At 44.3% G+C, this 25,380-nt stretch overlaps 2 protein-coding genes across 4 annotated transcripts in view; one reads left to right on the forward strand and one right to left on the reverse strand.

Moving 5' to 3' along the window:
* Positions 1–5,057: 5,057 nt before the first annotated feature.
* opa3 (outer mitochondrial membrane lipid metabolism regulator OPA3) lies at positions 5,058–9,666 on the reverse strand. The gene is made up of 2 exons (XM_042297753.1): positions 9,459–9,666; positions 5,058–5,836 (listed from the first exon to the last, which is right to left on the reverse strand). The coding sequence occupies exons 1-2, from the start codon at positions 9,649–9,651 to the stop codon at positions 5,445–5,447; spliced, it is 585 nt and encodes a 194-aa protein (XP_042153687.1). The 5' UTR covers positions 9,652–9,666; the 3' UTR covers positions 5,058–5,444.
* A 1,549-nt stretch (positions 9,667–11,215) lies between these two features.
* ppp1r13l (protein phosphatase 1, regulatory subunit 13 like) overlaps positions 11,216–25,380 on the forward strand; it is a 67,115-nt gene continuing 52,950 nt past the window's right edge. Inside the window, exons 1-2 of one of the 3 annotated variants that reach the window (XM_042297756.1) lie at positions 20,756–20,816; positions 21,406–21,411. Coding sequence is in view for 1 of the 3 variants with exons in the window: in XM_042297754.1 (XP_042153688.1) it covers positions 11,231–11,242 (12 nt within the window). In the remaining 2 variants the exon portion in view is untranslated. The other 2 variants (XM_042297754.1, XM_042297755.1) reach the window with 2 other exon arrangements.

The raw sequence follows: 25,380 nt of genomic DNA on the forward strand, positions 1-25,380 counted from the left end.
ACTAACATAAGGCTAAATTATAGCACATTTATTAAATAGGTTCGACAGCTCCAGGTAGACTACACAAGGTGGCACATTGATTTGCAATGACTCCGCGATTTCAACATATTTATTGTATCAAATAGTAGCCTACCATGGTATATTTATTAATAGGCTACTTGATGGCCAACGGAGGCAAATTGATCATTGTCCACATTTAATATCCGTTTCATTGAGGACTTTCCCCCATAAAAAGACCCACGTGAGGGAGTTCCATAACTTCTATGTTAAATGTCCACTCGGGCAGCCCCACCCCCCCTCCCCACAGACCTAAGAGCTGAGCATGCATAAGACATATCGCTTGATACCGTTTTCTTTAAGCAAAGTCAACATTATAATGTAGTTTAAACCACCTCCTAACCAATTTATGTAATGGTGCTCTAGTGCGCCCAAAGTCGTTTTCCAGTGCTTTGTCCCCATTATTTATTGGTGTGCGTCAGTTCTAGCGTAAATCATATGTTTTACGGAAAACGTGTTTGAAATAGATGTCTCCATTATGACAATCTAAATAGCCTACCCACAACTGTTAGAAAAAACCCCGCAACCAATACATTTCCACCCGAGACATCGTTTTCAAAGTAGCCAAATTTAGCCGGAAACCGCGAACATGGCAACACTGCAGATAGCGGATGTCATCAACAACACACGCACTACCGCCAACTTCTGGCCAATCGTTGAACATTACCCACCATTTTAGGCCTTGAATAAATTTGTCAATCTAAGCAATATTGTACAGTTTTATAACAACAAAATGCAAAGAACAAATGATTAGAACATTTCACTTTATTTTATACTCATTCATATACAGCAATTTTTTAATATATTTTTTTTTACACATGTCACAGTGCATCACCAACTAGGGAAGGAATTCACACAGTGAGTCAAGACAATGATACAGAGTTGTGACTAGATCAGCGTTTCCCAAGGTCCTCGGGACCCCAAGGTGTGCACATTTGAGTTTTTTGCCCCCTAACACGACACAGTTGATTCAAATGATCAAAGCTTGATGATTCGTTGATTATTTGAATCAGCTGTGTAGATCTATGGCAACAACAACAAAAGAGTTTGGGAAAACCTTGGGACAAGATGGAGTACAGCCACAACCAGGAAGTGACTTTTCATAGAAGGCTAGGAGAGCATTTTAGCTAACCCTTTTCATAACCGTAACCTCATTCTCCTAACCTGCTACGAGAAAGTCTGTATTCCACCTAGTCAGAACCATAGTAAAGCTCTGTTGTACTTGGGGAAGGTGGGCAACATTTGATGTAGCTAAATGTACACATTTCAAAATGTTCAAAGGCAGCAAATATTACTGCCAGTTAGTTTCCCTGTGTCATACTGTCGTGGGGTTATAAAACATCCTCCCTACCTGGGACCAAGCACCCATCAGTGGTGTAAAGTACTTAAGGCATTTTTGGAGGGGGGGGTTATCTGTACTTTTATCATTTATATATTTGACTTTTTACTCCATACACTCCTAATGAAAATGATGTACTTTTTACTCCATAAATTTTCCCTGACACCCAAAAGTACATTTTGAATGCTTAGCAGGACAGAAAATGGTCCAATTCACATACTTATCAAGAGAACATCCCTGGTCATCCCTGCTGTCTCTGATCTGGTGGACTCACTAAACAGAGAACATTCCTGGTCATCCCTGCTGTCTCTGATCTGGAGGACTCACTAAACAGAGAACATTCCTGGTCATCCCTACTGTCTCTGATCTGGAGGACTCACTAAACAGAGAACATCCCTGGTCATCCCTACTGCCTCTGATCTGGAGGACTCACTAAACAGAGAACATCCCTGGTCCTCTACTGCCTCTGATCTGGAGGACTCACTAAACAGAGAACATCCCTGGTCATCACTACTATCTCTGATCTGGAGGACTCACTAAACAGAGAACATCCCTGGTCATCTCTACTGCCTCTGATCTGGAGGACTCACTAAACAGAGAACATCCCTGGTCATCACTACTGCCTCTGATCTGGAGGACTCACTAAACAGAGAACATCCCTGGTCATCCCTACTGCCTCTGATCTGGAGGACTCACTAAACAGAGAACATCCCTGGTCATCACTACTATCTCTGATCTGGAGGACTCACTAAACAGAGAACATCCCTGGTCATCTCTACTGCCTCTGATCTGGTGGACTCACTAAACAGAGAACATCCCTGGTCATCCCTACTGCCTCTGATCTGGAGGACTCACTAAACACAACTGCGTTGTTTTTAAATCATGTCTGAGTGTTGGAATGTGACCCTTGCACAGCAAAAATAAAAAAACAAGAAAATTGTGCCATCTGGTTTTCTTAATATAAGGAATTTTTAATTATTCATACTTTTGATACTTAAGTATATTTTAGCAACTACATTTACTTTTGATACTTAAGTACATTTAAAACCAAATACTTTTACTCAAGTGGTAATTTTCTATTAGAATATCCTCACTTTTACTACAGAATGAGATTTGAGTAGTTTTTCCACCCCATATAGCAGTGTTTCCCACCTCCAGTCCTACAACAGAACACATTGTTGTTGTAGGCCCCAAACAAGCACACCTGATTCAACTTCATCCTCAATTAGTTGAATCAGAGGAATTTGTCATCTGGGCCAACAACAAAAAATGAGTGGGGATACTGGAGGACTGGAGTTGGGCTGTTCGGGGTACTGGAGTTGGGCTGTTGGGGGTACTGGAGGACTGGAGTTGGGCTGTTGGGGGTACTGGAGGACTAGAGTTGGGGGTACTGGAGGACTAGAGTTGGGTTGTTGGGGGTATTGGAGGACTAGAGTTGGGCTGTTGGGGGTACTGGAGGACTAGAGTTGGGCTGTTGGGGGTATTGGAGGACTAGAGTTGGGCTGTTGGGGGTACTGGAGGACTAGAGTTGGGCTGTTGGGGGTACAGGAGGACTAGAGTTGGGCTGTTGGGGGTATTGGAGGACTAGAGTTGGGCTGTTGGAGGACTAGAGTTGGGCTGTTGGGGGTACTGGAGGACTAGAGTTGGGCTGTTGGGGGTACTGGAGGACTAGAGTTGGGCTGTTGGGGGTACTGTAGTTGGGCTGTTGTGGGTACAGGAGGACTAGAGTTGGGTTGTTGGGGGTACTGGAGGACTAGAGTTGGGCTGTTGGGGGTACTGGAGGACTGGAGTTGGGCTGTTGGGGGGACTGGAGGAGGGACCAGGAAACACTGGCCCTATATGACAGTGTTTCCTGGTCAGGTCACATGGTCTCCTCGTCTAAGCATAATATATCCCCATGCAGTCACTCTATCACCAAGCCAAACCAATCACTGTTTAATATAGGTGCTTCGTTTCAACTAGACACTGAAATGTGGTATGTTGAAACAGTCCCCTTGTCCAGGACATGGAGTAGTGTTTGTTTATATATATATATAATAAAACTGAACAAAAATATAAACGCAACATGCAACAACTTCAAAGATTTTATTGAGTTACAGTTCATATAAAGAAATCAGTCGATTGAAATAAACTCATTAGGCCCTAATTTATGGATTTAACATGACTGGGGAGGCGGGCCCACTGGGGAGGCGGGCCCACTGGGGAGGCGGGCCCACTGGGGAGGCGGGCCCACTGGGGAGGCAGGCCCAGCTAATCAGAATTAGTTTTGCCCCACAAAAGGGCCCAAAAAAATAAATACTCCTCAGCACCCCACCTCAGACGATCCCGCAGGTGAAGAAGCCTGATGTGGAGGTCCTGGGCTGGTGTGGTTATATGTGGTCTGTGGTTGTGGGGCCGTTTGGACGTACTGACAAATAACCTCAAAAATATATTGGAGACAGTTTATGGTAGATAAATTAACATTCAATTGTCTGGCAACCGCTCCGGTGGACATTCCTGCAGTCAGCATGCCAATTTCACACTCCCTCAAAACATCTGTGGCATTGTGTTTTATGACAAAACAGCACATTTTAAAGTGGCCTTTTATAAACGTCCCCCAGCACAAGGTGCACCTGTGTAACGATCATGCGGTTTAATCAGCTTCTTGATATGCCACACCTTTCAGGTGGATGGATTAATCTTGGCAAATGAGAAAACGCTCACTAACAGGAATGTAAACAAATTCACACACAACATTTTAGAGAAATAAGCTGTGTGTGTGTGTGTGTGGAAAAATTTGGGGGATTTTTTTTTATTTCAGCTCATGAAACATGGGGTCAACACTTTACATGTTGCGTTAAAAAAAAAAATGTTCAGTGTTAAAGAAAGCATTGACCCCCCCCCCCCCCAAAAATGAATACACTATATGACAGCGAGTCATTGCTCCAGCAGCAGCCCCTGACACACAGCAAAACCCCCAGTAATTAGAGTCAGGTCCACTCACACCCAGCTCTACAGGAAATCCTTTATATATATATATAGCAGCAGACAGACAGTACTGTGTTGTGGTTGCACTTCTCTCCACTTAACTGATAAAGGCATCTGCATAGAGGGTCGGTTTGCATCTAGTAGAACTCAGCAAACATCTGCTCGCCTTAATGAACATCACTTGAAAAATTAGGGGGGAAAAAAGTGGATCTACACTGTGGTTTGTCCCTTTTGAGCCAGCGTAGCAACATACCCAGTAACACTTCCCTCAAAACATCAAGAAATCTATAATAAAATGTTGATCTTTTTTGCAGAGGAAGTCTTAAGTTGCTCAATTTCCCCATCTAACAGATGTTTGGTTCTGTATTTCTCAATTGAAAACATGTGCATGAAAACTAGTCTTGACCAGGAGAATAGAAAACTGTCGGTGGGAGGTTCTCTTCTGCAATGTTCAACCAATCAGGTAAATGCGGAGGCGGAGTTAAGATGGTATTAATGCCCTCTTTCCATTTCTCCTGAAAACTAGAACATCTCAGCAGAGGCTACTTGAATGACAAACACTTCATTGAAGAATATGGTCAGTAGTTCCTACTAGGAGTACTGAACATACACTTTTGCCTCAAAAAAAAAACCCATACCTGCCAAAGACCAAAGCAAACATAATATATGCACAGACTGTTTCATCTGGGAAGCATACGGTTAAGTGTCACAGTCCTTTTATTAACAGACATAACCTGGTGGACAGAGATCTGTCTGTTTTAGCCAACAGCTGACTCGTGTGGCATCATAACCTAGACGGAAAGGACTCCACACACACACCCACACGGTCCACTCCATAAATTCAGCCGCACAAAAGTAAGCAGGGATCGACACAAACGGATCTCCGTCGCTCCGTTTGCAGAGTGTGTGTGTGTGCGTGTGTGTGTGTAGAGTCCTTTAGTCTCGTCTGACAACACTACATTGAGAGAGAGAGAGAGAGAGAGAGACAGATATGAAAAGGTTAGTTATGACATGAGCGAGAACTTGGCTAAAGGCAAACAGATCTGACGACCATCAGGCTGATTCAGAAATGACACAGGCATCACTTTTGACTGGGATCCACAGAAGAGGAAGCCAGAGTGATAGCAGGATCCGAAACAGGAACTTGCGTGGTAACAGGCGGTGGTAAGGAGAGCAGCAGCCTGTTGACCTCCCTTAGCCTGGCATCCAGTGTCTCTGTGTTCAAGGTCAGCTCTCCTATCTGTGTCTGCAGACTGCCAATGGTGTGACTCAGCTCTTCTTCCTTCCTCTTAGAGTTGGCCGCCTGTCTACTGTACTCTAGGATCATACACCCCCCTCCGACGATGAAGATGATGGCCTCCCCCAGTAGCTCTGCACCCAGCTCTGCTGCCGCCTCTTCGTTCAGGGGCTTGATGGTGGAACCCCGAAAACCCATGATCCTCATCTTGGTCCTCATCTCCACCCAGTGGTAAACTAGAGCGGGAGGGAAGAGAGAAATTCATTTTTTTTAAAAGAGTAAATCCCATGTTGTGTATTGCGTGAGAAATGCCTCCTGCGTAGGTGTAGATCTTTGTTTTGGCAGCGCTGTGTGACGAGCTGGCGTCTACATGTGGACGCACCAACAGGCCTTTTTGTGTCAATAAAAGTAAATATGGAGTCCAACCACCACCACCCTGAAGTAAATATGGAGACAGTGTATGGTGATGATGATGACGACGACAGTGTGATGACGACGACGACAGTGTGATGATGATGATGACGACGACGACAGTGTGATGATGATGATGACGACGACGACAGTGTGATGATGATGATGACGATGATGACGGCAGTGTATGGTGGCGACGACGACGGCAGTGTGTGGTGGCGACGACGACGGCAGTGTGTGGTGATGACGATGACAGTGTGTGGTGATGACAGTGTGTGGTGATGACAGTGTGTGGTGATGACGATGGCAGTGTGTGGTGGTGACGATGACAGTGTGTGGTGGTGACGATGACAGTGTGTGGTGGTGACGATGACAGTGTGTGGTGGTGACGATGACAGTGTGTGGTGGTGACGATGACAGTGTGTGGTGGTGACGATGACAGTGTGTGGTGGTGACGATGACGGTGTGTGGTGGTGACGATGACGGTGTGTGGTGGTGACGATGACAGTGTATGGTGATGACGATGACAGTGTGTGGTGACGATGACGATGACAGTGTGTGGTGGTGACGATGACAGTGTATGGTGGTGACGATGACAGTGTGTGGTGGTGACGATGACAGTGTGTGGTGATGACGATGACAGTGTGTGGTGATGACGATGACAGTGTGTGGTGATGACGATGACAGTGTATGGTGATGACGATGACAGTGTGTGGTGATGACGATGACAGTGTGTGGTGATGACGATGACAGTGTGTGGTGATGACGATGACAGTGTGTGGTGATGACGATGACAGTGTGTGGTGATGACGATGCTCCATTCCAATGAATATCAAGTGTCTGATTCTGGTGATTCGAAGATCGATGCTCGTCTGCTGTTTGACAAATATAAATATTCTCTCTCTTACCCATAATAATCATCATCGTCATGTAGACTAGCCTACCAGTACAGTATAGAACCAGCCCTCTTACCCATAATAATCATCATCATCATCGTCATGTAGACTAGCCGACCAGCCCTGTATAGAACCAGCCCTCTCTTACCCATAATAATCATCGTCATGTAGACTAGCCGACCAGCCCTGTATAGAACCAGCCCTCTCTTACCCATAATAATCATCGTCATGTAGACTAGCCGACCAGCCCTGTATAGAACCAGCCCTCTCTTACCCATAATAATCATCGTCATGTAGACTAGCCGACCAGCCCTGTATAGAACCAGCCCTGTATAGAACCAGCCCTGTATAGAACCAGCCCTGTATAGAACCAGCCCTCTTACCCATAATAATCATCATCATCATCATCATCATCATGTAGACTAGCCGACCAGCCCTGTATAGAACCAGCCCTGTATAGAACCAGCCCTGTATAGAACCAGCCCTGTATAGAACCAGCCCTGTATAGAACCAGCCCTGTATAGAACCAGCCCTCTTACCCATAATAATCATCATCATCATCATCATCATGTAGACTAGCCGACCAGCCCTGTATAGAACCAGCCCTGTATAGAACCAGCCCTGTATAGAACCAGCCCTGTATAGAACCAGCCCTGTATAGAACCAGCCCTGTATAGAACCAGCCCTGTATAGAACCAGCCCTGTATAGAACCAGCCCTGTATAGAACCAGCCCTGTATCTGTGAGCTGTTGGGCTGGAGACCACAAGCCAAGACCAGAGGAGGCACATTTGCTATTTAAAACAGAACAGTTTTTCCCGACAAAACAGTAGAGTCTAAAGTGCAATGGAGAAACACTGAACTTTAGAGATTTGGATTCAGGACATGAAAACTGGAAGTGAAAAACTACATTTTGTGTGCACTACAGCATCACGCTCTGCTTTTTATCCGCAACAAGTCAGTTCTGGTGCAAATACACCACTGGTGGGAACCATTGGCATATTTTCTTAATGCAGATTTTAGAATATTCACAAGAAAAAAAAAAAATTGGTCGCCATAGCTACTGAAAAATAGTGTTGACGGCAACTAACGTGATATGAAAGTAGGAGAGCTTTATTTCTAGAAACGTACCACGATTGAGAATCGATTCAGATGGGAGTATTTGACTGTTTGGGCTGCCAGAGAGCCAATTCACTTCTAAGACAGAACATCTAAGGTCCTTGGACTATAAGGAATAACATTGAGCTCCTTGAGTCCATTCTTAGGCTAACTACCCCCTGCCAACAACGGGTGATCAGTCGCTGGTATCCCAGCATTATGGTCTGGCCAGCCCATGTATCAACTATACAGTTGTAAGAACACAACGCCGCCAAAGATATTTATAGCTAAACCAAGATAGTACATCTGTGTTTTCAATGTGAGTAAATGAAGCATAGTGTGTATAACAACCTAATGAGATCCTATTGGTGCTTTCTAGCATGTATCCATTTACTTCTCTGTCGTTCGGGTGTGTAATAACTCAAGTCGCCCTTGCACACCTTGTAAACAACGGCATTTAAACGTTTGGCAAAAGGTCACGTCTCTTGAACTTAGTGCACTTTGTTCGTAACAGAAAAATTTAAGAGCAGGCTTTTCTTCAACGTGAATAAAAACAGCAAATGTCAGCCCAGTTCCATCTCACGCCATACTCTCCCACTGGGCTTCCTTCTCCTCGCCATATTTGGTGGGGAGTGGAAATTCCAACCGGATGCTTCAGATTTATACAAAAATCGGTGAAACATCTGGCTCCTTGTTCTATCTGTGATGCAGTGACAGGGGAGTTCACTAGGTAAACTCAAACTTCACAGAGACAATAACAGAGGTTGTAAACACAGCTCAGCCAAAGTAGAAGGGTGCAACTGCAACCCGCAATTCAGGGCATTCCTGCATCTGTAGGAACCCTTCTTTATATTGGTTAATGCTAAGCCTCCTCCAGTACACAGGCGGGAGGCAGGGGCGCTCCAGTACAGTAGGTGGCGATAATGCACTATAACGTTGGATGCCGACTGCCAATAACCCCCACAGAAGGAGGAGGTGGGGCCGACAAAAAAAAATGCAAAATTGATCTGAATCTTTTAATATATAGTGACATAGATAAGTGTAATACTACTGCTGGGAGGTCAATGTAATGTAAAACAAAATGTACAGTTCATTCGTAATAATGGCAACAAAAAAACACTTAACATTTAATTTCCTACAGACAACCTCAATGACAAACGAACAAAGTCCTGCACTAATAAATTTTAACCGCGCTCCAATTGGCTACATGGTTCGCTGGATAATCCTCCTGACTGACGTACCTACTGTATCATTGGACCATTTCTATTTCAATCACCAAAAGTCACAAATGGGCGTTCTTCACGATCATGCCCATGTAAACTATTGGCCTAGCGGCAGTGACAGGTGAATTCTATTGGTTAACTATTACATGACCCTCCCGTCCTTCGACTCTCCCCAACCTCCCGTTTACCAGAACCACTCAGTCCGTAGCTTCAATGAAACTAAATGACTTACTCTGTCCCGGTGGAAGACAAACATATGTCTTGAAGAACTCGCTCCGGAGAGCCCCGGCCTTGAGCCTGTTGGCTACGGGCTTGCTGAGCTGCCGTACACCGAGGTAGAGGAGCTTGGCGATGGGGAAGGCACCGACAGCCATCTTGACGGAAACACTCCTTCTTCTTCGTTGAAGTTTAACGGTGGTTGGCATCCAATAAATGTTGAATTACCGCCACCTACTAGACTGGAGTACAACTCCTTTATACTTTGCTTTGAATAAATAAACAAATACCCTAACACAATACTCACAAAATAAATTCTCAAATTAAAAAAAAAGACTCTACTGCACTATTTTAATCTATTAAATCCTACCTCAGGCCAACCCTAGTCCTAACTGGGCTCTCAAGTGGCACAGTGGTCTAAGGCACTGTATCTCAGTGCTTGAGATTTCAAATCAAATCAAATTTTATTTGTCACATACACATGGTTAGCAGATGTTAATGCGAGTGTAGCGAAATGCTTGTGCTTCTAGTTCCGACAATGCAGTAATAACGAACAAGTAATCTAACTAACAATTCCAAAAAAACTACTGTCTTATACACAGTGTAAGGGGATAAAGAATATGTACATAAGGATATATGAATGAGTGATGGTACAGAGCAGCATATGCAAGATACAGTAGATGATATCGAGTACAGTATATACATATGAGATGAGTATGTAAACAAAGTGGCATAGTTAAAGTGGCTAGTGATACATGTATTACATAAGGATGCAGTCGATGATATAGAGTACAGTATCTACGTATGCATATGAGATGAATAATATAGGGTAAGTAACATTATATAAGGTAGCATTGTTTAAAGTGGCTAGTGATATATTTACATCATTTCCCATCAATTCCCATTATTAAAGTGGCTGGAGTAGAGTCAGTGTCATTGACAGTGTGTTGGCAGTAGCCACTCAATGTTAGTGGTGGCTGTTTAACAGTCTGATGGCCTTGAGATAGAAGCTGTTTTTCAGTCTCTCGGTCCCAGCTTTGATGCACCTGTACTGACCTCACCTTCTGGATGACAGCGGGGTGAACAGGCAGTGGCTCGGGTGGTTGATGTCCTTGATGATCTTTATGGCCTTCCTGTAGCATCGGGTGGTGTAGGTGTCCTGGAGGGCAGGTAGTTTGCCCCTGGTGATGCGTTGTGCAGACCTCACTACCCTCTGGAGGGCCTTACGGTTGAGGGCGGTGCAGTTGCCATACCAGGCGGTGATACAGCCCGCCAGGATGCTCTCGATTGTGCATCTGTAGAAGTTTGTGAGTGCTTCACAACAGACACCGTGGTTCGAATCCAAGCTCTATCACTAATTGGCTATAATTGATTGGCCCACAATTGGCACAGCGTCATTTGGTTGTTGTAGGCTGTCATTGTAAATATGATTTTTTTTTCTTAACTGACTTTCCTAGTTTAAAAAAAAAAAAAAAAATTCTGAAAGGATGGGACACACCCTGTAATTCTTCTGATGTCAAGTCTCACACACCCTGTAATTCTTCTGATGTCAAGTCTCACACACCCAAATACCTCTCTGCAACTGCCAAGGAAACTCTTCTTTGGTGGTGCTTTAAGGGCTGAATACACCGGAAACGGTATATTGCCGCCCCCTACTGGATAGGGGAACTCCAAAACAGAAAATGAAAATAAACCAAAACTTTTTAAGTGTCACGGTGCTGACTTTTGTCACTTCGGTGTAACAAGGGCCTTGCCGTGCGGCCCTACCAACTCTTCTATGTATTCGTAATGGCCCTTCGCGTGAGTTGGGTTTGTTCCTTCATTCACGTTGTCACTCCCTTATTTCCCGGTCTAGTATGAGGTCTTGGATAGATGATTACTTTATTACTTTATGTTTATAGATTCTTCCTATACTCCCTTACCTTGTGTCTTCTTCTTTTATATATCAATACCTAATAACTTATTCTCAGTTAGTTATTATGCTCGTGAGCTAGTAGTCACTTGGAAACTAGTATTGTTATATGAATTTGACTTTTCCAAAGATTTATTATTGTCCACACAATGAAATATTCTTTAGTGCAATCACTTTAACCGATAAGCAGGGTCACTTTCTGTTCAGTGAGAGTGTCAGAGGCGTTTGCTCTCCAGATCGTTAATCTGGCCTAGTTGTCAAAGTTTCAAGCTTTTATTAAGTCAATCCGTTCTTGGTCTTTATACACGTTATTACAATTCAATGGTTATACAGTTTCCTAATACATCAATAATGCTCAATCAATCCTTAATGCGCTATACTATGCCACGTAATATTTTGAAAAGGTAAAAAGCTTAACACACTTCTTTATGACTCTTTAAGCAAAGCAAACAGCCATATATTTACCTTGACGATCTATTCCCTCGGTCCTTCCTGAAACTGGTCTTTATAAGAGTAGTACTATTTTTGCAGCCTTCTGCTGTTTATACTACTATAATCTTCTTATTTAGTCCGAATTTCCTATGGTTTTACTGCCTACTGTTTAGATATTGATTCCTTCTTATCGACCTTTGGCTACTACGAGGCTTTAACTATTTCTGGGCTTTTTCATTCTTGCCGAACTGCGATTGTTACTGACGCACCAAAGACGGAACGTTGTTGCTATCAAGAGTTCTTCACACCTCGCATTGTGGAGGGGCGAAGTTCTCTCGTGCACAATCTTGTTCACTTATTCTTTTTATAGAGGTGCGTAATACAACACAATTCTTTAAGATATACCAGTCTATAGTTTGCTCGCGCCTTGAGATCAAAGTAGTCAATACAAACAGAGTATAGTAAAAGTAATTTTCCCTGGTCTGATGATTCTCTATGATATCCAAATCATATGGGTAGAGGATCATGCCTAGGCACTGATCTCTCCTCCTTTTATACCTCTTTTAGACACTCAGTTTGGAGAAAGATGTTCGGGAGTGCAATCTATCTTAACACAGAGTGACATTGCATTACGTATTAAGTAGCACTTAGTCCAATGTTAGTTCCTTTAGCACTGATGCCCATAGTTATTCTTCCGTTGGGGCGTCGTCTCGGTAGGTCGGTTCATACCACTCCTCCTCAGTCTCCCTGTAGGTTGGTTCTTGTTTAATTCCCAGTACTTGTATTTCCCATGCATTTGGCTCCCTCTGCTGGTCACCTGCTGTTGTGGCAATTTCTTCTTTTATCCCCCAGTCAAGAGATGGCCTTAGAGTCCATGAATGTGGCCCTGGAACTGGACCGGCCACTGAGGGAGGGGTCCGATATTTTTTGCCTTTTGCCACATAATCCACTCAAACATCCCCCCCCCAAAAAATACAGACAAAACATTAATTGATAGGATTCCTTGTAATGCCTCTGCTGTAAAATCCTTGAGTCCGCCCCCCCCCCAAACAAAAAATTCAGCCACACTAAACAACAATGCCTATTTTCTCTGATGTCCTCTTTGTTTGCTCCGTGCAGTTTAGAACCAATTAAATAAAACGATACAAAGTGTCAACATGTCAGGATCCCGTTGGTGATGAACATTTACTGGAGTCGTTAATCCAACTATCATGGTTTCTTCAAAGTTACTCCCTTCTTCCGCTCTTCCCAGCACCTGCGGAGAAGGAGACACACTGGACGGGCCTTAATCTTGCCACCCCTGTGTGTCCTTCACCCTAACAGGGAAGGAATGGTGGCGCATGTTCGCCACCACAGCATTTTGTCTCAACTGGTATATAAATTCTCTAGCCAATGGTCATGACTTTCAGTTCCTTTCACGTCACACATAAGAGTCATTGGACGAAAGGCGTCTTCTGGTACGGGGGCGTTTTTTTTTAAGAGCCCAAGAGTTGTGGCTTGCGGTCTGGATTTGGAATCCTAAGAACCTTATCTTTCATATCAGCGAGAAAAAGGTTGAATTGATACACACCTTTTATAGGGTTAGGGTTCCCAAACGGCCATTTTTTCAATGTTACAGCGCTTATTTACTGAAAACAGACAAGACAAACACTGAACAGACTGTCGTCTGCAACTGTTAAAACAGTGAGCAGAAAGTGTCTATTTTGTATTTGTGGAATTACTTTGATGGGAAATGGAAGTAGAGGGATTTATGTTTCTAGAACCGTAATGCAATTGAGAATCGATTCACGTTTAGATTGAATGATTGAATGATTTGGCTTCCGGAGCCAATTTGCCTTTTCAAACAGAACGTGTAAGGTCTTGGACTAAGGAGTAACATTAGGGTGCTTTAGTCCAATACTGGGCTAACAATACTCCTCCTGTCTACGTACACTTGACTCATGTTCAAGTATTTTAAATGTGTCACACTGTAAGGGTTTGGGTATGAAGGCGTGTACAGGGTATGTCACATAACCCAAACATACGTGTGAAAGGAGAGACTCTTCTTCAAAGAACAAAATAATGGATGGAATGGGCTTCCTCACTCCATCCGCCATACGGGTCGGTCTGAGTGCACCGACCACTCCATCCGCCATACGGGTCGGTCTGAGTGCACCGACCACTCCATCCGCCATACGGGTCGGTCTGAGTGCACCGACCACTCCATCCGCCATACGGGTCAGTCTGAGTGCACCGACCACTCCTTCCGCCATACGGGTCGGTCTGAGTGCACCGACCACTCCTTCCGCCATATGGGTCGGTCTGAGTGCACCGACCACGCCATCCGCCATACGGGTCAGTCTGAGTGCACCGACCACTCCTTCCACCATACGGGTCAGTCGGAGTGCCACGACCACTCCATCCACCATATGGGTCGGTCTGAGTGCACCGACCACTCCTTCCACCATACGGGTCGGTCTGAGTGCACCGACCACTCCATCCACCATACGGGTCAGTCTGAGTGCACCGACCACTCCATCCACCATACGGGTCAGTCGGAGTGCACCGACCACTCCATCCACCATACGGGTCGGTCTGAGTGCACCGACCACTCCTTCCACCATACGGGTCGGTCTGAGTGCACCGACCACTCCATCCACCATACAGGTCAGTCGGAGTGCACCGACCACTCCATCCACCATACGGGTCAGTTGGAGTGCACCGACCACTCCATCCACCATACGGGTCAGTCTGAGTGCACCGACCACTCCATCCACCATACGGGTCAGTCGGAGTGCACCGACCACTCCATCCACCATACGGGTCGGTCTGAGTGCACCGACCACTCCTTCCACCATACGGGTCAGTCGGAGTGCCACGACCACTCCATCCACCATACGGGTCGGTCTGAGTGCACCGACCACTCCATCCACCATACGGGTCAGTCGGAGTGCCACGACCACTCCATCCACCATACGGGTCGGTCTGAGTGCCACGACCACTCCATCCACCATACGGGTCGGTCTGAGTGCACCGACCACTCCATCCACCATACGGGTCGGTCTGAGTGCCACGACCACTCCATCCACCATACGGGTCGGTCTGAGTGCCACGACCACTCCATCCACCATACGGGTCGGTCTGAGTGCACCGACCACTCCATCCACCATACGGGTCGGTCTGAGTGCCACGACCACTCCATCCACCATACGGGTCGGTCTGAGTGCCACGACCACTCCATCCACCATACGGGTCGGTCTGAGTGCACCGACCACTCCATCCACCATACGGGTCGGTCTGAGTGCCACGACCACTCCATCCACCATACGGGTCGGTCAGTGCCCGACCACTCCATCCACCATACGGGTCGGTCTGAGTGCACCGACCACTCCATCCACCATACGGGTCGGTCTGAGTGCCACGACCACTCCATCCACCATACGGGTCGGTCTGAGTGCCACGACCACTCCATCCACCATACGGGTCGGTCTGAGTGCACCGACCACTCCATCCACCATACGGGTCAGTCGGAGTGCCCGACCACTCCATCCACCATACGGGTCGGTCTGAGTGCCACGACCACTCCATCCACCATACGGGTCGGTCTGAGTGCACCGACCACTCCATCCACCATACGGGTCGGTCTGAGTGCCACGACCACTCCATCCACCATACGGGTCGGTCTGAGTGCCACGACCACTCCATCCACCATACGGGTCGGTCTGAGTGCACCGACCACTCCATCCACCATACGGGTCAGTCGGAGTGCCACGACCACTCCATCCACCATACGGGTCGGTCTGAGTGCCGCGACCACTCCATCCACCATACGGGTCAGTCGGAGTGCCACGACCACTCCATCCACCATACGGGTCGGTCTGAGTGCACCGACCACTGCCTCTACTTCTTCAGTGACATCCTCTGCTCTCACTCCTAGTGCCTCTCCAGAGACAATCCCCTTGATAGGCACCCTGCTTCACAGATCCACACACAACACTTTCCAAATAAAGATACCTTAATAGAAAATGACTCAAGTAAAAAACTACTTGACTAAAAGTCTAAAAGTATTTGGTTTTAAATATACTTAAGTTTCAAAAATAAATGTAATTGTTAAAATATACTTAAGAATCAAAAGTCTAATTAGAAATAATTTACAATTCCTTATACTAACCAAACCAGACGGCACCATTTTCTAGTTTTTTTTAGCCAGAGGCACACTCCAACAGTCAGACATTATTTACAAACAAAGCATTTGTGTTTAGTGAGTCGTCCAGATCAGAGGCATTAGGGATGACCAGGGATGTTCTCTGTTTAGTGAGTCCTCCAGATCAGAGGTAGTAGGGATGACCAGGGATGTTCTCTGTTTAGTGAGTCCTCCAGATCAGAGGCAGCAGGGATGACCAGGGATGTTCTCTGTTTAGTGAGTCCTCCAGATCAGAGGCAGTAGGGATGACCAGGGATGTTCTCTGTTTAGTGAGTCCTCCAGATCAGAGGCAGTAGGGATGACCAGGGATGTTCTCTGTTTAGTGAGTCCTCCAGATCAGAGGCAATAGGGATGACCAGGGATGTTCTCTGTTTAGTGAGTCCTCCAGATCAGAGACAGCAGGGATGACCAGGGATGTTCTCTGTTTAGTGAGTCCTCCAGATCAGAGGCAATAGGGATGACCAGGGATGTTCTCTGTTTAGTGAGTCCTCCAGATCAGAGGCAGTAGGGATGACCAGGGATGTTCTCTGTTTAGTGAGTCCTCCAGATCAGAGGCAGTAGGGATGACCAGGGATGTTCTCTGTTTAGTGAGTCCTCCAGATCAGAGGCAGTAGGGATGACCAGGGATGTTCTCTGTTAGTGAGTCCTCCAGATCAGAGGCAGTAGGGATGACCAGGGATGTTCTCTGTTTAGTGAGTCCTCCAGATCAGAGGCAGTAGGGATGACCAGGGATGTTCTCTGTTTAGTGAGTCCTCCAGATCAGAGGCAGTAGGGATGACCAGGGATGTTCTCTGTTTAGTGAGTCCTCCAGATCAGAGGCAGTAGGGATGACCAGGGATGTTCTCTGTTTAGTGAGTCCTCCAGATCAGAGGCAGTAGGGATGACCAGGGATGTTCTCTGTTTAGTGAGTCCTCCAGATCAGAGACAGCAGGGATGACCAGGGATGTTCTCTGTTTAGTGAGTCCTCAGATCAGAGGCTGTAGGGATGACCAGGGATGTTCTCTGTTTAGTGAGTCCTCCAGATCAGAGATAGTAGGGATGACCAGGGATGTTCTCTGTTTAGTGAGTCCTCCAGATCAGAGGCAGTAGGGATGACCAGGGATGTTCTCTGTTTAGTGAGTCCTCCAGATCAGAGACAGTAGGGATGTTCTCTGTTTAGTGAGTCCTCCAGATCAGAGATATGACCAGGGATGTTCTCTGTTTAGTGAGTCCTCCAGATCAGAGGCAGTAGGGATGACCAGGGATGTTCTCTGTTTAGTGAGTCCTCCAGATCAGAGATAGCAGGGATGACCAGGGATGTTCTCTGTTTAGTGAGTCCTCCAGATCAGAGGCAGTAGGGATGACCAGGGATGTTCTCTGTTTAGTGAGTCCTCCAGATCAGAGGCAGTAGGGATGACCAGGGATGTTCTCTGTTTAGTGAGTCCTCCAGATCAGAGGCAGTAGGGATGACCAGGGATGTTCTCTGTTTAGTGAGTCCTCCAGATCAGAGGCAGCAGGGATGACCAGGGATGTTCTCTGTTTAGTGAGTCCTCCAGATCAGAGATAGCAGGGATGACCAGGGATGTTCTCTGTTTAGTGAGTCCTCCAGATCAGAGATAGCAGGGATGACCAGGGATGTTCTCTGTTTAGTGAGTCCTCCAGATCAGAGACAGTAAGGATGACCAGGGATGTTCTCTGTTTAGTGAGTCCTCCAGATCAGAGGCAGTAGGGATGACCAGGGATGTTCTCTGTTTAGTGAGTCCTCCAGATCAGAGACAGCAGGGACGACCAGGGATGTTCTCTGTTTAGTGAGTCCTCCAGATCAGAGATAGCAGGGATGACCAGGGATGTTCTCTGTTTAGTGAGTCCTCCAGATCAGAGACAGCAGGGATGACCAGGGATGTTCTCTGTTTAGTGAGTCCTCCAGATCAGAGACAGTAAGGATGACCAGGGATGTTCTCTGCTTAGTGAGTCATCCAGATCAGAGGCAGTAGGGATGACCAGGGATGTTCTCTGTTTAGTGAGTCCACCAGATCAGAGGCAGTAGGGACGACCAGGGATGTTCTCTGTTTAGTGAGTCCACCAGATCAGAGGCAGTAGGGATGACCAGGGATGTTCTCTGTTTAGTGAGTCCACCAGATCAGAGGCATTAGGGATGACCAGGGATGTTCTCTGTTTAGTGAGTCCTCCAGATCAGAGGCAGTAGGGATGACCAGGGATGTTCTCTGTTTAGTGAGTCCTCCAGATCAGAGGCAGTAGGGATGACCAGGGATGTTCTCTGTTTAGTGAGTCCTCCAGATCAGAGGCAGTAGGGATGACCAGGGAAGTTCTCTGTTTAGTGAGTCCACCAGATCAGAGACAGCAGGGATGACCAGGGATGTTCTCTGTTTAAAAAGTCTCAGACTTTTACTCAGGTAGTATTTTACTGGGTGACTTTTACTCAGGTAGTATTTTACTGGGTGACTTTTACTCAGGTAGTATTTTACTGGGTGACTTTTACTCAGGTAGTATTTTACTGGGTGACTTTTATTCAGGTAGTATTTTACTGGGTGACTTTTACTCAGGTAGTATTTAACTGGGTGACTTTTACTCAGGTAGTATTTTACTGGGTGACTTTTACTCAGGTAATATTTTACTGGGTGACTTTTACTCAGGTAGTATTTTACTGGGTGACTTTTACTCAGGTAGTATTTTACTGGGTGACTTTTACTCAGGTAGTATTTTACTGGGTGACTTTTACTCAGGTAGTATTTTAGGTAGTATTTTACTGGGTGACTTTTACTCAGGTAGTATTTTACTGCTGACTTTTACTCAGGTAGTATTTTACTGGGTGACTTTTACTCAGGTAGTATTTTACTGGGTGACTTTTACTCAGGTAGTATTTTACTCTGGGTGACTTTTACTCAGGTAGTATTTTACTGGGTGACTTTTACTCAGGTAGTATTTTACTGGGTGACTTTTACTCAGGTAGTATTTTACTGGGTGACTTTTACTCAGGTAGTATTTTACTGGGTGACTTTTACTCAGGTAGTATTTTACTGGGTGACTTTTACTCAGGTAGTATTTTACTGGGTGACTTTTACTCAGGTAGTATTTTACTGGGTGACTTTTACTCAGGTAGTATTTTACTGGGTGACTTTTACTCAGGTAGTATTTTACTGGGTGACTTTTACTCAGGTAGTATTTTACTGGGTGACTTTTACTCAGGTAGTATTTTACTGGGTGACTTTTACTCAGGTAGTATTTTACTGGGTGACTTTTACTCAGGTAGTATTTTACTGGGTGACTTTGGGTGACTTTTACTCAGGTAGTATTTTACTGGGTGACTTTTACTCAGGTAGTATTTTACTGGGTGACTTTTACTCAGGTAGTATTTTACTGGGTGACTTTTACTCAGGTAGTATTTTACTGGGTGACTTTTACTCAGTAGTATTTTACTGGGTGACTTTTTCAGGTAGTATTTTACTGGGTGACTTTTACTCAGGTAGTATTTTACTGGGTGACTTTTACTCAGGTAGTATTTTACTGGGTGACTTTTACTCAGGTAGTATTTTTTACTGGGTGACTTTTACTCAGGTAGTATTTTACTGGGTGACTTTTACTCAGGTAGTATTTTACTGGGTGACTTTTACTCAGGTAGTATTTTACTGGGTGACTTTTACTCAGGTAGTATTTTACTGGGTGACTTTTACTCAGGTAGTATTTTACTGGGTGACTTTTACTCAAGTAGTATTTTACTGGGTGACTTTTACTCAGGTAGTATTTTACTGGGTGACTTTTACTCAGGTAGTATTTTACTGGGTGACTTTTACTCAGGTAGTATTTTACTGGGTGACTTTTACTCAGGTAGTATTTTACTGGGTGACTTTTACTCAGGTAGTATTTTACTGGGTGACTTTTACTCAGGTAGTATTTTACTGGGTGACTTTTACTCAGGTAGTATTTTACTGGGTGACTTTTACTCAGGTAGTATTTTACTGGGTGACTTTTACTCAGGTAGTATTTTACTGGGTGACTTTTACTCAGGTAGTATTTTACTGGGTGACTTTTACTCAAGTAGTATTTTACTGGGTGACTTTTACTCAGGTAGTATTTTACTGGGTGACTTTTACTCAGGTAGTATTTTACCGGGTGACTTTTACTCAGGTAGTATTTTACTGGGTGACTTTTACTCAGGTAGTATTTTACTGGGTGACTTTTACTCAGGTAGTATTTTACTGGGTGACTTTTACTCAGGTAGTATTTTACTGGGTGACTTTTACTTGAGTCATTTTCTATTAAGGTATCTTTACTTTCCCTCAAGTATGACAATTGGGTACATTTTCCACCACTGCAGAAACATTAATTGATTTATTCTACTACTATTATTCTAGACTACTCACACCTGAAACTATTCTATCTTTATCTAATAAGTCCTACAATATACGAGACAAAAGTCTTCGTTAAAATGATAAATAGGCTACATTTCTCTGTACTTGTCATTGCAATGTAATTCCCCGAACATTGTGAGAGTAACATCGATCAATGTGTAAAAACCTACATACCCCATGATACACCGCGGCCAGGGGAGGGCTCACCTGCGCCAGCTGTGCACTGGGACACCTGGCTCGGGTTACAGTGCGCAGTGGGCTGGACTCCGCTCCAAAATAAGTTCACTCATTTCACAACGCAACGACTGGGCGGCTCAACAATAGTCCTAGTTTTAACAGACGTATAGTGAAGGAGTTGTCTAAGTTTAGTTCAGGCTCAACTTTGCTGTCTTAGTTTTCAACGGAACTAAGGTCCATCGGGTAAGAAAGCATTTGATTTGGTTTGTCTGGCTATAGAAATGTTTCGCTGCGTGGGATAGTCTACTCTGCCCAGTTTTCATTCGTTGATTTGGGATTACTTTATACAAGATTTCCGTGTCCCATTAGACATTACAATAGATCGTTTCGAAACAAGGTCAGTCATTCCTTCTGCAAATAGTTTTGATGGAAGATTTTGGACATTCTTTGTGAGAGGTCTTGCGAGGAGGAGCTTTAGTTTACCTGTGTGAAGCTAGCGACAATAAGCATTAGCCACAGTCGTGGTATTTTCGGGATGCCTTCAAAAGAAAAATCGGATACAAATAACGGAATCACCATATTTGCATAACATAATGCTTAACAATGTCGGAATATTGTTATAAATTGAACAAAAGACAATAATTCGTCCAAATCTGTGAAATTGCACTGTGGATGTATTAGACTTTAGAATTGCATTGGGGGCAAACTTATATATTTTAAATGTAACCTTTATTTAACTAGGCAAGTCAGTTAAGAACAAACACTTATTTAGAATGACCGCCTACCCCGGCCAGACCCGGACGATGCTGGGCCAATTGTGCGCCGCCCTATGGGACTCTCAATCACAGCCTGATGTGATACAGCCTGGATTTGAACCACAGTGTCTGTAGCGATGCCTCAAGCACTGAGATGCAGGGCCTTAGGCCGCTGCACCACTCGGGAGCCCCGAAACCACCTTCCCTGTGGACCTTTACGTCCATGAAATAGGATGTCTACTCCGTGACAACCACAGACTACAACTGTGAAGAGTTTTCACAGATATAACCGTAGCACAAGCTCCCCAGTCACCTTACTCTGTATGGATCCCATGCCTATGGGTCTTGTGAAGACCCTTCACAGTTGTAATCTGTGGTTGGCACTGAGGAGGCTGATATCCCACCCAAGATCAATGTCTGTACAGAGAAAAAAAACAGATGACCCCCCCCCCCCCAATACAATTCTAAAGTCTTAATACATTCACAGTGATTTCAACAACAAATTTTTTTTTCCTGAAACCAATTATTGTCTTTTGTTGAATTTATATAACAACATTTCCGATGTTGTTTAGTGTTTATCTAGTCCAAATATGGCACGATTCCACTATTTCTGTATCCGTTTGAATCGCTTTCAAAGGAAAGCTTTTATTTAGAAGGCGATCTGCAAATTCCATGACCGTGGCTAATCCTTATTGTGGCTAGCTTCGCACATGTCTTTAGCTTGACGGATTTTCTCCAACTAATGGAAATCAGATGTTGGCTTCCCATTCACTACAGACAGCACTGCACTGACACTAAAACAGCGAGGGGATGAGACAGTTCAGTCCTAGATATAAAACTATTCTGCCCAGCCTGCATTTGTACTTCAAGAATTTGGGTTAACACTTGGTTATACTTGATCCAACTTATCCAGTTATATATCGCCTTATAAACATAATATTATACTGTAGCTAAATGCAGTCATTGCCTAATTTACAGAAAGACGTATATGGTACTGAACCAATCTAAAGTTTAAACCGTTAACTCATTTGAATCTATGATGTTTTCATGTGACATGAGGAAAAAGTTATTGAAGTCAATAAATGAGAGAGAGAGAGAGAGAGGGAGAGAGAGAGATAAAAATATTCCATTCAGCCTGGGTAGATACAGAGAGAGCTGTGTGTCTGTCAGAACCAGCTGGGTAATATAATTATATGAATAGAGCTTAACCTGCTGTAACCTGTCCTGTAGCTTTCCTCTGGAGCTCTAAGGGACATCACTTATCACACATTGTTGAGGGAGCTTGCAAGTAAGCATTTCGCTGCACCTTTTTTACCAGCTGTTAACTATGTGTGTGACAAACAAACTTTGATTTGACACAAACGCACACAATAAGGCCCGACAAGACATATCATGCAAATTCACATTAAAGAATGAAGAAGTCATCTCTAAGCATTGTATTGAAATAACAGAAGTGTTCATAGTAACAGATTTGACCTTCAGTGTTTTACATGACCTTCAGTGTTTTACATGACCTTCAGTGTTTTACATGACCTTCAGTGTTTTACATGTGATGATGAGTCCCTTAACTTCTTATGGACAGGTGGGACGGTAGCGTAACATCGGCGAAATTCAAAAATACCAAATTCAAATATTTAACATTCTTGAATATATGTGTTATACATCCAAATAAAGCTTAACTTCTTGTTTATCCAGCCGCTGTGTCAGATTTCAAAAAGGCTTCATGGCGAAAGCAGACCATGCGATTATCTGAGGACAACGCCCCGCATACAAACAGAGGAAAAAAAGTCAGAAATAGCGATATAATTAATGCCTTACCTTTGAAGATCTTCTTCTGTTGGCACTCCAAAAGGTCCCAGATACATCACAAATGGTCCTTTTGTTCGATAATGTCCTTCTTTATGTTCCAAAAATGTCAATTTATTTTGTGCGTTTGATTCAGAAATACACCGGTTTCAACTCGCCCAACATGCCTACAAAGTATCTAATAAGTTACCTTTAAACTTGCTCCAAACATTTCAAACAATGTTCCTAATCCAACCTCGGGTACCCTAAAACGTAAATAATCGATCAAATTTAAGACGGAATAAGCTGTTTCTAATACCGGATAAAAACAACGTGGAGCACGCTGCAGTTAAATGAGCACCAAAACAGTAGAGTCCACCTGGAGTGACACTTACAATGAATAACACTACTTCTTCATTTCTCAAAAGAAAAACCTCGAACAATTTCTAAAGACTGTTGACATCTAGTGGAAGCAATAGGAACTGCAAACAGGTTCCTAATAATAAGGGTATACTATAGAAACCAAATGGAAAATCCTATGACCTCAATATGTGGATAATAGCTAGATATTAGATAGCTGTGAGCTAACATCCACATACAGTAGCTATCTGATATCTAGCTAACGTCCACATAGCTCATAGCTATCTGATATCTAGCTAACATCCACAGAGCTCACAGCTATCTGATATCTAGCTAATGTCCACATAGCTCATAGCTGTCTGATATCTAGCTAACATCCACAGAGCTCACAGCTATCTGATATCTAGCTAATGTCCACATAGCTCATAGCTATCTGATATCTAGCTAACGTCCACATAGCTCATAGCTATCTGATATCTAGCTAACGTCCACATAGCTCATAGCTATCTGATATCTAGCTAACGTCCACAGAGCTCATAGCTATCTGATATCTAGCTAACGTCCACAGAGCTCATAGCTATCTGATATCTAGCTAACGTCCACATAGCTCATAGCTATCTGATATCTAGCTAACGTCCACAGAGCTCATAGCTATCTGATATCTAGCTAACGTCCACAGAGCTCACAGCTATCTGATATCTAGCTAACGTCCACAGAGCTCATAGCTATCTGATATCTAGCTAACGTCCACAGAGCTGATATCTAGCTAACGTCCACAGAGCTATCTGATATATCTAACGTCCACAGAGCTCATAGCTATCTGATATCTAGCTAACGTCCACAGAGCTCACAGCTATCTGATATCTAGCTAACGTCCACAGAGCTCACAGCTATCTGATATCTAGCTAACGTCCACAGAGCTCACAGCTATCTGATATCTAGCTAAACAGAGCTCACAGCACAGCTAACGTCCACAGAGCTCACAGCTATCTGATATCTAGCTAACGTCCACAGAGCTCACAGCTATCTGATATCTAGCTAACGTCCACAGAGCTCATAGCTATCTGATATCTAGCTAACGTCCACAGAGCTCATAGCTATCTGATATCTAGCTAACGTCCACAGAGCTCATAGCTATCTGATATCTAGCTAACGTCCACAGAGCTCACAGCTATCTGATATCTAGCATTGCTCACAGCTATGATATCTAGCTAATGTCCACAGAGCTCACAGCTATCTGATATGGCTAATGTCCACAGAGCTCACAGCTATCTGATATCTAGCTAACATCCACAGAGCTCATAGCTATCTGATATTGTCCACAGAGCTCACAGCTATCTGATATCTAGCATTGTGGATGTTAGCTTGATATTAGACAGCTGTTAGCTATGTGGATGATAGCTAGATATTAGCTGTTAGTGTGTGTTGTGTTCTGGACTGGAATGTCTGCCTGTCACATTGTGGAGCCTTGAGAGATTCCTCCCTCAGTCACATGCTGCTGCCTGGCTGGCAGAGAAGGAGAGACCTGGTGTTCTAGAGGTTTGGATCTGCAGATTGGACAAGGTAGTGAAAGTCATTTAGGTGTGTTCATTTAAACTAGGGAGCCTTGCAGCTACAAAGTCTGCAACAGCCAAGCACACAATGTACCACTACGTGTAAACAAATTCCCGGTGTGTAAACATGTACCAGCTCTATTGTAATGTGTTGTTTTTGATTTTGTAGTTCAAATGTTAGGCCAGTTGGCAGTTAGTTATGTCTGTGGACCCATGGTGGGAAATACAAACACTACATGAAAACCAAAACACTGTAAACATGCCTTGCAGTTTTAATTTTTTAACCTTTTATTTAACTAGGCAAGTCAGTTAAGAACAAATTCTTATTTTCAATGACAGCCTAGGAACAGTGGGGTTAACTGCCTTGTTCAGGGGCAGAACGACAGATTTGTACCTTGTCAGCTCGGGGATTTGAACTTGCAACCTTCCGGT

Source organism: Oncorhynchus tshawytscha, linkage group LG14, assembly GCF_018296145.1.
Source record: "Oncorhynchus tshawytscha isolate Ot180627B linkage group LG14, Otsh_v2.0, whole genome shotgun sequence".
In the NCBI taxonomy this organism is placed as follows: domain Eukaryota; kingdom Metazoa; phylum Chordata; class Actinopteri; order Salmoniformes; family Salmonidae; genus Oncorhynchus; species Oncorhynchus tshawytscha.

Bases quoted from the DNA above. Each gene is read 5' to 3' on its own strand.
- opa3 (XM_042297753.1), bottom strand. From the start codon at position 9,651: ATGCCAACCACCGTTAAACTTCAACGAAGAAGAAGGAGTGTTTCCGTC. The intron at 5,837-9,458 runs GTAAGTCATTTA...CTCCCGCTCTAG, and splicing joins TTGTCTTCCACCGGGACAGA to TTTACCACTGGGTGGAGATG.